Source organism: Embiotoca jacksoni, unplaced genomic scaffold, assembly GCF_022577435.1.
Source record: "Embiotoca jacksoni isolate LCO1_2020_lvr unplaced genomic scaffold, fEmbJac1.0.p SCAF_17, whole genome shotgun sequence".
Classification (NCBI taxonomy): domain Eukaryota; kingdom Metazoa; phylum Chordata; class Actinopteri; family Embiotocidae; genus Embiotoca; species Embiotoca jacksoni.
The window spans coordinates 10,735,175-10,748,211 of NW_027185307.1; the positions used below are offsets into that span (position 1 = coordinate 10,735,175).

Sequence of the window (13,037 nt, forward strand, 5' to 3'; positions counted from 1 at the left end):
TGAACATGAAGGCATCTCGGATGTTTATGGAACCTGAGCCGCCGTGCTGCTTCAGCTGAGGTAGATGCAGAAAGCTTTAAGACGGTTCTTGAGGCAAGGGACAGAAACTCTTGAAGATAAATTTAGTCAAACAAGGATCTCTATAAGTGGAGTCTTTTCAAAAATATGTGTTCCCCTGGAAAAAAAAAAAGAAAAAAAAGAAGCTGTGCTGACCGTCTTGTTGCAACAAATGCTGCAGGAAGCAAAATACACTGCTGTCACGAAACTATTGCAAAAATCCTATTCCGGCTGATCAGTTTACAAAGCACATGTCGACCAGTTTCTGTACTGGCCCCATATTCAAACAAAATGTTCTCCATCTCACTGAAACAAACCCTGAAGACAAGAACATCAAGTATAAAATATTTTCCCACCAAAAGGAAAAAAGATTTGAACACATCAAACTGGGAAATTATTCAAAGAACAAGAGAGGTTTTTTTAATTTATTTTTTTGTTAGTTGGAATGATAATTCTCAGGTACACACATGTCATGTTAATCTCTGGTACAAAAGAAGATAGAAAGAGGTTATCAATGCTCCTGTGTGGTGAATAAAAATGGACAGCAGCATCACATCTGACAGGCTTTCTCCACACTCTTGGCAGCATCTTTCAACTTTCCCACCAAATCCTGAAAACAAGCAAACACAGATCATTTTCAAAAGGAATAAAAATGCATTAAAAAAAAAACTCATATCAATTGAAAAATATTTAAACAAAGCGTTACAAAAAATGATTGTGTTCAGAATTTTGATTTACTCTGAATAGACTGAAGATGTGTTTTCCATTGTGAATCCTACTGTAACCAACAATAATTAAATACAAGTCAGCTTTTCACATCAGTGCTTGAAAAAAACAGCAGCTGACAGTGAACTTTGTCATTTTAGAGACACCAGTGGTGTTACACGATGCCTTTAAAACATTTCATCTTTCGATATCAGATCATCATCAATGTAACATTGTCCTGTGTGGGTTTCAAGGTTTCTTGCAGCATGATGCGCAAATCCAAAAAGTGAAGGATGATATTGATGCAGCATGTACAGAAAAATTCCAGACAACCCGTTTATTTCAGCTACACGGGAGACATAAAGAAAGAATTCCTAACACATTTGCACTGTGTGAGGAAGTTTGAAGAGGAGAACTGCTCCACAGATATCTGTCCAGAGGGTGGACATTTTTCCATTTTGCTTTCTGAGAGGGAGTCTAAATGGTGCAACGGACCATTTTGATATGGACAAACAAGCCGTGTAAAAAAAAAAAAAATCCCATCCTCTTACCTGTAGCTGGTCCATTGTGCAGGTAAAGTTGATGTCTTCCGAGGATCCTTCACTCTAACAGATGAACAGACACGGTCATTACGTTATCCACTGAAACGCCAGATATTCAGGGAAATAAAAGAATGCAGGAGAGTGAAACTGCAGCTGCGTTACCTCACTGTTCAGTGATATCAAGTAGAACGGGTCGTTGACTTTATCCACCTGTGCATTCTTGTTGAGGAAACCACATTTTAGATTTAAACGATAGATTTCACCAAAAAAAAAAAAAAAAAAAAATGTCGGCATCTACCTTCATGTGGTATTGCAGACGCCAAGAAACGTCGTTAATATGAGCTGGACGCCTTCCTATGCTACAAGAGAAACACAGAGAAGACTTCCGTAAAGTGCAGATTACAGAGGAAATGATGCAGGATGCTAAAACACAATAGTTTCTTTGTCACTCTTAACCAAAGTTTGCATTTGGAGCTTTTCTCAGTTTCACACGATTCAACAGTTTGTCTGCAACTGGTTTTAAATCAGTTTGTAGATATCGTGGCTCTTTGACAAAAAGCATTTGTTAATGGGCAGTCATAATTCATCATTTACATTTCAATCAATCATGCTCCATTAATACTGTCCCTGTTCTTTACTGGGCAAAAGTTTGCCTCCATTTCCTCCCAATTTGATAGATTTAAACTAGTTGATCTGAGCCATGTTTTTCTTTTCTTTTTTTTTCTCATCTGATGTCATTAACATTGTTCTAGTCTGGAGAAAAAAAAAAAACTTTAGTTTATAATCATCAGTGAGCAAAATAAGCATCCTCCTAAATTAAAATTATACCTTTATAAAAATAAAATCTCCTTTATATTCCAGTTTTGTCTTGAAGACAAGATCAGAGTCCAAAACAAACTCTTCAAGTTCAAAAAAATTCACCTCCACAAATCTCTTTACCACCGACAGCTCTTCAATTTTAGCCTCACCTTGCTAACAGACGTTCCAGTTCTTTTTTATGTTTCTGTAAGACAAAACAAAGCAACAAGTCAGCCGCGGTTACAAACGTAAGGAAAAGGATTCCAGAAATACCATGTTGTTTGAGATGTACCTGATATGTGCTGTAGAAAATGTCTATTTTCTCTGCACTGAATGTGAGCTCTTCAAGGCTGGAGCTGCAGGAGGAAATAGCACTTTAATCAGCTGCTGATTCACACAACTTACATTTCCTTACACAGCCTGAAACCAGTATTTTAAATGTGACCACGCGGTTCCCCCCCCCCCAATAAAAGATACCACCAGGAACCAAATACTTCAGTCCTACTTTATCATAAAGGTTGAATGTTGAGGGTTGCAATCACTTTTACAATGTGGTGATCCACCTAAAATCATCCTTTTTGAGGCGGTAAAAAGAAAAGAAAAGAAAAGAAAAGAAAAGAAAAGAAAAGAAAAGACTCTCCAAGAAATCTAAAAGATTTGTAGTCATACGTTGGTGCTGGTTTGTTTCATTATGCCGTCCTACAGTATTCTTGAAGGTTCCCCTGGACACCAAACTTTGATCAGAGATCAGAATATCAGCTGCCTTTGTCTAACTATAAAACTAAAGACAATGACCAACAAAAAAAAAATTCAAAATTTCAAATGTAACCACAGCGCACACTTCAAATGGATTTGCATCCTTTTCCACAGAAGTCAACATTGCTTCACTGACAGTTAGCACAGTTGCTTGATGATGTTGACGCCCCCCCCAAACTAACCACAACTGGGCCACAGATAAGTGCTGCTAAGCAAAACATCCCATTCATTCACACATCTTTCACATACAGCAGTCACACAGCAGAGCATACAACCAGTGAACATCTTTGCTTGGCAGTATTTTAGACTTTGCACAATATTTTCTGCTCTTTTATATTTACTTCTATGAGAAAATATGACAACGTTTCTAATTTGAAATATATGTTGCTCCAATCCTGTATAGTTTGGGCTCTTGACAAATGCAGCCATATGGGTCATATTATAGTGTATTTACATGCAGCGAAGTCAGAAACAAATAGCATGATGCTCAACAACATGTCAGCTGAGTGATTGGAGAAAAATTTCAACAACCCCCCCCCCCCCCAAAAAAAAAAAAAAATTTGCTTTTTTTTTTTTTTTTTTTTTTGCAGAAATTCACCACATATGGAGATTATAGCAGCACGTGCTGTAGGCGACAGGACACCTTCCTCTGTGTGATGTCGCCTACCTGATCGTTGACTTGTCGGCGTTTTGTTTCACCGCCTCCAGTATGAAGGTGGTGGCTGCAGTGTGAACCTGCTTCAGAAGGATTTGATCGACCTGCTTCAACTCGGGCTGATCTGAAACCATAAAAAAAAAAAAAAAAAAAAACAATAAAAAAACAAAAAAAAAAACACGGTATGAGTAGGATGGCACCCTGCAGTTTACAGCGTCCTCTCTATACGTGGCTGAAGCAGATGATCGAGGTTTGCGATCCATACTTGGGTTCTCCGAGACTGACGCACAGAATGGAAATCAATGATGATTTGCATGTGAATGGGCCCCTCAGCTGCATCAGCCGGGGGTCCTTTGTTTGTTTGTCTGGTGAACACTTCACTTTGGAAATAACTCTGCCATTAAAATGAGAGGGGATGCCGCATACGTTGGGCAACACATGGTCGAGCAGGAGCAGAAGTTAGCCCATAGTGCGTAAAGTAAACCAAGTCTGCTGTCATTTTGCATAATTTATATTTCTGCTGTTTCAATCCAGACCAATCAACAACAACAACACACAGAGAGAGCGCTGCAGGGTTCACAGGTCCTCAAATAGCTATTTAAGAGGACAACCGGATGTGTAGCCGATTTTAGATTTGACTAACAGTGATTTAAATAGCCCAACAAAGTCTTTCTAATGTGCCGAGCAGACCTGAAGCCAGTTTAAATGACAAAAGGTGCCCCGAGTGACCGTGTGAGTGGGTGCGTAGCAAGCAGCGGGGGGGAAAAGCTCAAAAATCGCTTTAACACGGCCGATCGGCGGCTATCTGCTCATTGACGGTCTTCATATAACCGCGGGGGGAACCGGGGGTCGAGGAACTGGCAGGAGATCCGCAAACATCGAGGCAGCTCCGCTACACATCCACCAGGAGAGAAACCGGAAGCAACGGCGTAGACAAAAGCGGCGGCGGCGGCGGCGGCGGCGTCAAGAGGTGGCAGCTCACCGAGAACTGCCGGGTCTGCGTGAGAGGAGAGCAGGCTGCGGAGAGAGACGTCTACCAGCACCTGGAAGCTGCTCTGGTCGAAGGAGGACGGGTCGGCGAGAGACTGCAGCCCTCTCTGCACAGACTCAGACAACTCCATTTTGCACAAGGAGCGACTCACGACACCAGACCACGTGACGGATCAGCTGATGTGTGGAGAAGCAAGAGAGCTGAGCGAGATAGATAGAAGGAGCGGAGAATACATCCCGGCTGCACAGCTCTGCTCCACATTTAGTGGTTTATTACCGCGCTGGATCACTGCTGTTGTTTTGTCCTCCAAATACACGAAGCACCAGGGCTAACACACGTGCGTGCGCTCAATGTAAAACAAGAGGTTTCAAAACTGGGTTCAGGGACCTAAAAAGAGGTCACTGTAGTGATGAGGTTTATAGCTTTCTGTTAGGACCTGCATTTCGAAATAAACGCGATCGCGTGTGAAATGTGTGAAGTTTTATCAGCTATGTCTGCATTATACAATAAACGGAAAGAACATTTTCTTTAAAAAAATAAAAAAAGGAAAAAAAAAACTGAGCACGAAGGGCTCTATGATCTATTGTCGTCATCAACAGGAAGTTTTAGTTGACCACATGTTTCCGTTACATTTATACCGAATAGCCTAAGTATTTACACGTGACAGGCTACCTCTCAGTTAAAATGCCCAACGTTTTACACGGATTACAATCATTTGGATATCTGATTTATGGGAAGCTGTTTGTTGTATTGATCAAATCTCAGGGCCACACAAGAGTAGGGGCAGTTGCACTTTCATTAAGTCCAATGAAGAGATGAAGCCAGGTAACACCCAAATTCTTGTTCAATTGACAGTCTAAACAGAACATATAAAGGAGTTACGAGAAAATGATGGCGATAAAGTAGCCTATTTCTATTCACGACATTTGAAGTGTGTAAAAAGATGCGCAACATCTTAAAATTGTATACAACCAATGAGCAACATCAGCTCTTCTGTAATTTACAAAGCATCATCTAGTCCAGTTATTTCCTGTGGACACTCCACACGTGCCTTCTACGTTAGTTTTGTCTATGCTGGAACCACGACAGCACAGTACCTATTTCTTTAATCTATTGACTTGAAACCAGCATGAGCTAATGATGTGTTTAAAAATAACTGCGGTGTGAACTATGTAAAAGGAGGTGCAACTTGTATACCCGAACTGCTGTTGAGGTGTGGATTGTGTGACACCTTAAAATTCTGCATGACCACTAAACATTTGCCTTGCAGAAATCCAAAGCAGGATTGGCTCTTTTGCAGTGTCACCTCAGAGGCTTTCTGCAGTGCCCACTTAAACGTAAAACGTAAATGTTGAGATTATTATTATTATTATTATTATTATTACGTATGATTCTGGCGTCGTGTGGGAGACTTCCCTGCAGAGTCTTGAGGCATGTCAGTAAATAGGACACTTTTAAATTTGCATTATGAACGCTAAAATCTGTGCGTAACGCAGTGAAGACCTGGAATCCCGCGTGACAAAGTAACTGTGCAACGAAAGGAAATTCTCGTTTATATCAAAACCCATTCCTGCATTATTAACTGAAGGATTTAGCTGCAGACAGATGTGGTCGGAGGGTGAAAACGAGCTAAACTGTCCGAAAATCACGTTTCTTTCGTGCTACGTGGTCATGATGTGAGACACATGGGCACATTTTTCCTCCAAGAAAGATAGCTGGAAAAGTACAAAGGAAGCACATTTTTCAGCAAACGATTTAACACGTTTATTAGGCTATTACGACTTATTAATATTCACTTGCATTTGCGACTCTTACAGTCAGCATCTGTCAGTCTGCTCGATGTTTCGGCTTCCGCACTGCACTTTTCTGCAGCAGTTAACGATTTAAACTCCCGGAGGGTCAGTGAGGGAAATATTTTGTTGTTTTATGATGCCTGCTTTTGTAAATTGCGATACTAATTTTGAAGATGCATCGTTTCCCCTCAGTGAGCTCATCGCCTGCCTGTCGCTTGTTTTCTCGGAGTGAGGATGGCTGCAGTCTGCTGCGCGGCCACACACGCCGCAGCTATCGGAGTGACCTCTGACTCCACGCTTTGTCCAAAGTCCATTTTGTCTCCGGGTCGGGTTGTGAAATAGATTAGCCTTCCCTCTCTCCCTGCTGTTGCGTTTTTCCTCCCGAGATATGTCTCCCGTCGCGACGTGCAGCTCATTATCACCCCAGCTTTACGTCATAGTAGTCTACGTCATCATCATTTTTTTTCCCTGTGTAAATCGTCACGAGACTGACATCAACACTAACGCATGAACCCCCCCCACGATAGCTCAATACCCTTGGGAATAATGCTACCACGTGCAGCATATTAGTCTAAAGTGCACGTTCAGTTTCTTATACTTTCAAAATAAAAGTCCCGCTTGGTAATTAAAATAAACTAACCAAGGCTATTTTGCATACAAGGACTTTCACAATTCTGTGTCTTCACTATAACTAGCCCTTTCAACCTAATCCGTATACCGTAAACCTGAACAGATGACCTATAGGTCAACGTTTCATCCTAATTTTGTGAATATTTAAAGATTGAAGCGCACTAATTTCCCCACCGTTTCTATCATCCTGTAGTCTTAAAATGTCAGTGATTCTACAGAAGTAGCATACATCCACTTCCGTTTTTGTATATTCTGACACAGGTAAACTGCTAAACAAACTTACAAAAATCTCTGAATTGATGAATATAGCCTGATTTGCCCAAAAGGTGTCATGTTGAAGTCAAAACCATATCTTTATAAACCTTAGGACCAACTGTCAGAGGGGTTTGAGTTGTGGCGAGTTAAAGTTGAATTCTCGTCTTCATAGGTCAAATGAGGTAAACATGTAGTTCATTTCTGCTTTTTTTTTTTTTTTTTTTTTTTTTTTTGGGGGGGTGGGGGGGCAAATCCCAAAAGGACGCGGAACCGCAGGCTATCTGAAATCTACTCAAATATTTTTGACATTAATCTTTGGTTGACAGAGGTGGCCTCTTTCGGTGGGTACAGTCGAATAATGACTTGGTTTACATTAATAATCCCCTGTGATAACAGACTGAAAACATCCCCTTTAAGAGGACGCGGCGGGAACATGACCTTGGAGAAGGTGTACATTGTCAACAACAAGGGAACATTTCCAGGAGCCGCTTGTGAGACGGAGAGGGACAGTGTCTCATTACTGCTTTAAACGGGCTGTTTTTACGCGACCGACCGTATGAATGACTTTGTTGTAATGATGGTTCAGACACAGACAGACAACCACATTTATTGATTCTAGTAGTTGCTATATGTTTTTACTTCTATGACAACAATAAATCTACATATTTAAAAACTATTTGGGGTTTGTAACAAAAAAAAAAAGCTGCCAGTCAGGCTTGTTTCTGTAGACTGTGGTCTGGCTTCTGTTTTTTTTTTTTCTTCTTCTTCTTCTTCTTCTTCTTTTTTTAACAGTAAAATCAACGATATTCAAAAAAAAGAAAAGAAAAAATGAGGGTAGCTGCATAGTTGCAAAAGAGTCCAAAAGCTCACGAGCATGTCGTCATTTTGTGGCGTTTATAGGCCAAACATTTATTAACCATGTCCTATGCATTGTTGCAGTCTATTGCGCTGTTTAAGTCAGTGAAAGAGTTATATGCAAACAGAGGACAAGACTGAGCTCTTATTCATCTCCCTCTCTGCATTGAACACTGCGCACCATCTACCGTGTACAGTGGGAATACAGTCAGTTCTGAGCAGAGAGCTGAACTCGCAATGGTGTCTTAACTGTGTTCATCCTACACTGTAAAAAGCTAGGCTACAGAAAAACTAGAAACATGACGACATGGGAATTCAGAGAGGGTGAACCTTTTTTTTTTTTTTTTTTTTTTTTTTTTTTAAACATCTGAGCAGTGTGTTATCTCGTAAATTCTAATAACTCAGTATGGTGAAATAAACAAGGTTCAGTTTAATTGTTGTCTTGTTAACACTTTTAAGAAGTTCAATCCAAACTCAAGTGGTAACACAAAAGCTCCAGCAGACTATTTCCTACAATGTGCAAAAATGAAATAAATTCATTCTAACAGACTGCAGAGTTGTGACATGAAAATTATGAACTTAATTTAACTGACTGTTTCAAATCTCTCACATCCAAAACAAAATCCACTTTGCATTCATTTAGCTTTTTAAACAAGATGCTCATTCATTTAAACATGAGACTTTCACCAACAAATTAAGGCAACTAACTTCAGGTGCAAATAAAATAAAAAGTGTAGCCAAGCTTTCCTAAACTTTTTATTCAGTATGAAAGTGTCTACCTACACTGTGACCATGCAGACAGTAGAAAGAAATCCCTGTCTAATATACTGATATAAAACCTAATCCAGGTATCTGTTTTAATATAACTGTTAGATAAAAACTTTAGCTTTTCATTAGTGACTCTCTCGATCATCATGCTGCTCTTCTCAGACACGTCCTAAAAGATCCCACTTTTCTTCAATAGTTTAATTTGAGTCAGCAAAGCCTCTAAACTTCTCATCTTTCAGGAGCTATATTTACATGTGTCTCAATCCATTTGAGACAGGTTGCCTTTGTGGATGTGTGTCTAAACTTTAACTTTTATGTTTTTTATTTTTAACAAAATTAACTTTTTTAGACTAGAAAATGTTCTAACAGCTACCAGCCAGTGACGCAAGAATGACTTTGGGAAATGTTCTTCAGTCAACAATTCAAAAAATAAAACAACACGTATAACATCTATTTTAGATCAATTCTTCTCTGGCTATTTGATACATGTTTGTTTCCTGAACCATTCCTGAAGTGCACAAAAAGACTTTGGAGAAAAGATTTTAAAAAAAAATTCCCTGCAACATTTTATTCCATTATTAAGCTCCAAACAGCCAGATTTGACTTTAATTAAGCATTGAGGAGCATGAAACCACAACTCCCAAATAAGACTCAGAGGTCAGAACATTAGTGTTACAATGAGGTCTCCTATAGGACAGAAAGAATAACAAAATTCACTGTGATTCATTTCTCATTATTATTGTAAAGGTTTATTAGAAACACTAACATTAAGTCAAATATGTCTAACTCCCAGGAGAAAAAAAAAAAAAAACTAAACTTGCTTTTGGCCTTTGTCAAACATCTTACGCATTTCTTTTATGCTTCCATAGAGCACTCAGCAGTCTCTCAGCTGCATTTTAGAACTTCGATTAGAAACACTGGAACTAATCTACACTTCTCTGATCTGGTTCAAACGTGGATTTGTTCCACAAACAAAACAGCCACCAGCTGCTGGGCTCCGATCTGTATGAGGCTATTTAAATGTTATTTCGAAGGCAGAGGTGAAGATTGCTTGCAGAGGAAAAACAACAGATCCTAAAGCATTGCCTGCCGCGTGCGTGCTTGAGCGCATATGCGCGTGTATACGTGACAGAAGGGAGAGGGGAAGCAGACAGAAGAGAGCTGTTGAGCAGAGTGACTCTGCCCCCTGTTGGAAAAAAAAAAACTCCCTTTTTTTTTTTTTCCTTCTCTTTTTTTTTTTTTTTTTTTTTTTTTTTTTCTGGCTGCACTGCTTTTATAATGCAGACATTATAATCACAAACTATGGAATTAACACATAAATAAACAAACAAATGCAGTTTCCATCAGCAATTTGGAGCGGATGAATTAAATGTGAAAAACTATGATTGATTAATCTCACTTATAGGAGCTGAGAGGAAAGGATGCCCTGCAGAAATAAGCAGGGGCCATATAGAATCTGTAATTAACGTCTCCTTGTTAAGTACCTCATTAACTGGGTTATATGTGGAGCTAATTCAATTATTGTCCTGCAGAGCCTATTTTCTCCTCTTTATTGAATCATTTTGATGTGTAATCCGTCAGATGTGGCGGCGAAAAGAAAGAAGAAAGAGTCGCGGATGCACCCTTCTGATGATAATATGATCATCTCCGGAGGACAGACCGCCCCCCCTCCCCCCGCCCCCTTTCTAGCCCCACCTACACCCCCACCATCACACACACACACACACATACACCACCACCAACACCCCTCTCGTCCCCAGAGGTCAGCATGGGGTCAGTGTCTTGCTCAAGGACACCGCAGCAGACCGCGTGCAGGTGCAGCGGCGGCGGCGGCGGCTCCGGGTGACACCGTCAATGCAAAAAGTAGCGGCATCTATAAGGAAGGGCCTTGGACACGAACGCGCCTGTAAACTGTCACCAAACTGGCTTTTTTTTTATTTTTTTTTTTAATTATTATTATTTTTTTTCAAATAGCTTGCCCGCTGATTGAAATTCGCAGAGCGAACAAAGAGCACGCGCACACGGTCACGCGCACCTACAGGCGGCCGCTGGGTGGCAGTGGTGTGGTTTCTCTCTCTCTCTCTCTCTCTCTCTCTCTCTCTCTCTCTGTCTCTGTCCTGTGAGGAGCTTGTAGAGGGAATGATCGGAGGGGAACAAAGAAAGGAGGGAGAGAGGGGGAGGCGGGTGTGCGTGCGCGCGCGCACGCGTGCATGTGTGTGTGAATGGGTGGTGGTGGTGGGGAAGGGGGTGAGTAACAGCGGAGGGAGGGTGTGGGGGGCAGTGGGGGTCTCCCTTGTGACAGGACGTAGCCTATATGGAAATTTGAATGGCTCACATTCACCTCTGGAGCGCGCATGGCGGCTCTAATTCACCACCTCCACAACCAACACCAGCACCATCACCAACCATCACCAACCATCACCCACCGCGGGGCACGCGGGCCCGGCAGCGTCTCCAGTTTAAAGGCAGAAGCCCTAAACGTGACAGATGTAGCAGCGATTAGAGCTCCGTGGTGATTTCCTGCCAGGGTGCAGAGGTAGACTCCGCATCTACTGCCTAAAATAAGCTTGGTTACCCCTCTGGAGCTCTGCGTGCGCGCGCGCGCGTGTGTGTGTGTGTGTGTGTGTGTGTGTGTGTGTGTGTGTGTGTGACAATTAAAGCTTCTGGGGCTCAATGTGATTGCAATTATAGTCCTTTAAAGCACGCCTGTCACAGAAACAACATGGCAGACCGACGTGTGGTGGAGGGATATTAAATGCAAATATCATCTGACGTAAAATTCAATAAGAGGGCTCAGAGTCTTTAACCTGCGGTTCACCTTTTCATCTGTAAATTGGTGCAGCTGCATATTAAAATATATGAAAAATAAATATAACGTCTAATATATTTTATAACAAAATGCTAATCCTCTATAAAAGATAACACATACAACGCGGGGTAATCTATTTAAAATATTTTTTTAAATAGATAAATAAATAGTCCCATAACACTACACAGTAAAAATAAATAAATATTATTATTATTATTAATATTGTTGTTATTATTATTATTATTATCATGCCTATTACATGCCTACATATCATAAATCTGACTATTGCCATTTAACTAACACTTGTAACCTTTATATTTTATGTTTTTAAAATAACAAACCAAGTCTACAATCATACTCGGCTATTTACAAATATGCTTTTATATTATAGATAATATCTCATTGACCGGGCTGCCTATAAACGGCGGAGGAGCCGGCAGGGGCAGCTGTTCCTCCTCCTGCCTGCCGGTGAAAAGCAGCTTCCTGCCGGCTCCCGCTGCTGCGTGCGGCCGATCTCAGGAGCTCTGTTCCCGGCTCACATCCTGCTCGGCTCCGCGGCACGACGGCAGCGAACTGACCGCGACATGTACGTAGCAAAATTCGAGTAGGTATAGTTTAGTTATTAGGTCATTGCCCGAACGTGAATTTCCATCTTATTTAATGAATAAAACACAAGTGTGTGTGTGTGTGTGTGTGTGTGTGTGTGTGTGTGTGTGTGTGTGCGTGTATTTTCTTTCAGGCAGATTTCTCACGGTGGACCCGCCATATTTCCCCCCGCCACTCACCGAGGACGGCAGGCTTCCTGGATCCTGCATGTCACACATTTGGCTCCACGTTGTTCCATTTGAAACTAGATTAAGACCTTTGTATTTGTGTTTTACAGCCTACAGTATGTTGTACAGACGCATTTGACCTAAAACAAGCCTCTCTGTACTCACGTGTTTTTGCAACAGTGTAAAAACTTGTTTAACATTGTTGCTGCTGGTTTGGAGTTGTTGTTTTTTTTCTTCATAATTTGCCAGTGCTGCAACTGTGTGTGTGTGTGTGTGTGTGTTACTGTTGAATGCTTTATTTAAGGCTGAGCTTGCTTTAGGCTCATTCTAGTCGGTCCACATGATAAAGCCTCAATCAGAGGCAACTGAGTCTGGATCAAAGTGAGTTAAGTGAGTATTTGAACTTTGTGGTTAGAAAGGTTACAGTCTAGGTAGGTTGACATGTTGCCAGAAAATTCTGCGCCGCCCCCCCCAAACCCCCTGCCTCCACCCTCACACAACACACACACACACACACGCACACAACACACACGCACGCACGCACACGCACGCACACGCACGCACACACACACACACACACACACACACACACACACACACACACACACACACACACACACACACACTTCAGCTCCCACAGGTTGGCTGGT

General features: G+C 41.3%; 1 protein-coding gene across 2 annotated transcripts; it reads right to left on the bottom strand.

Annotated features, from left to right (window-relative positions):
• Positions 1–468: 468 nt before the first annotated feature.
• commd3 (COMM domain containing 3) lies at positions 469–4,667 on the bottom strand. Of its 2 annotated transcripts, XM_069151577.1 has the most exons (8): positions 4,496–4,665; positions 3,526–3,637; positions 2,395–2,458; positions 2,273–2,307; positions 1,603–1,663; positions 1,467–1,523; positions 1,314–1,367; positions 469–667 (listed from the first exon to the last, which is right to left on the bottom strand). In XM_069151577.1, the coding sequence occupies exons 1-8, from the start codon at positions 4,632–4,634 to the stop codon at positions 608–610; spliced, it is 582 nt and encodes a 193-aa protein (XP_069007678.1). In that variant the 5' UTR covers positions 4,635–4,665; the 3' UTR covers positions 469–607. The 2 variants fall into 2 exon arrangements, with proteins under 2 accessions (XP_069007678.1, XP_069007677.1); XM_069151576.1 differs by having other exon boundaries at positions 2,273–2,458; positions 4,496–4,667.
• Between the last annotated feature and the right edge of the window lie 8,370 nt (positions 4,668–13,037).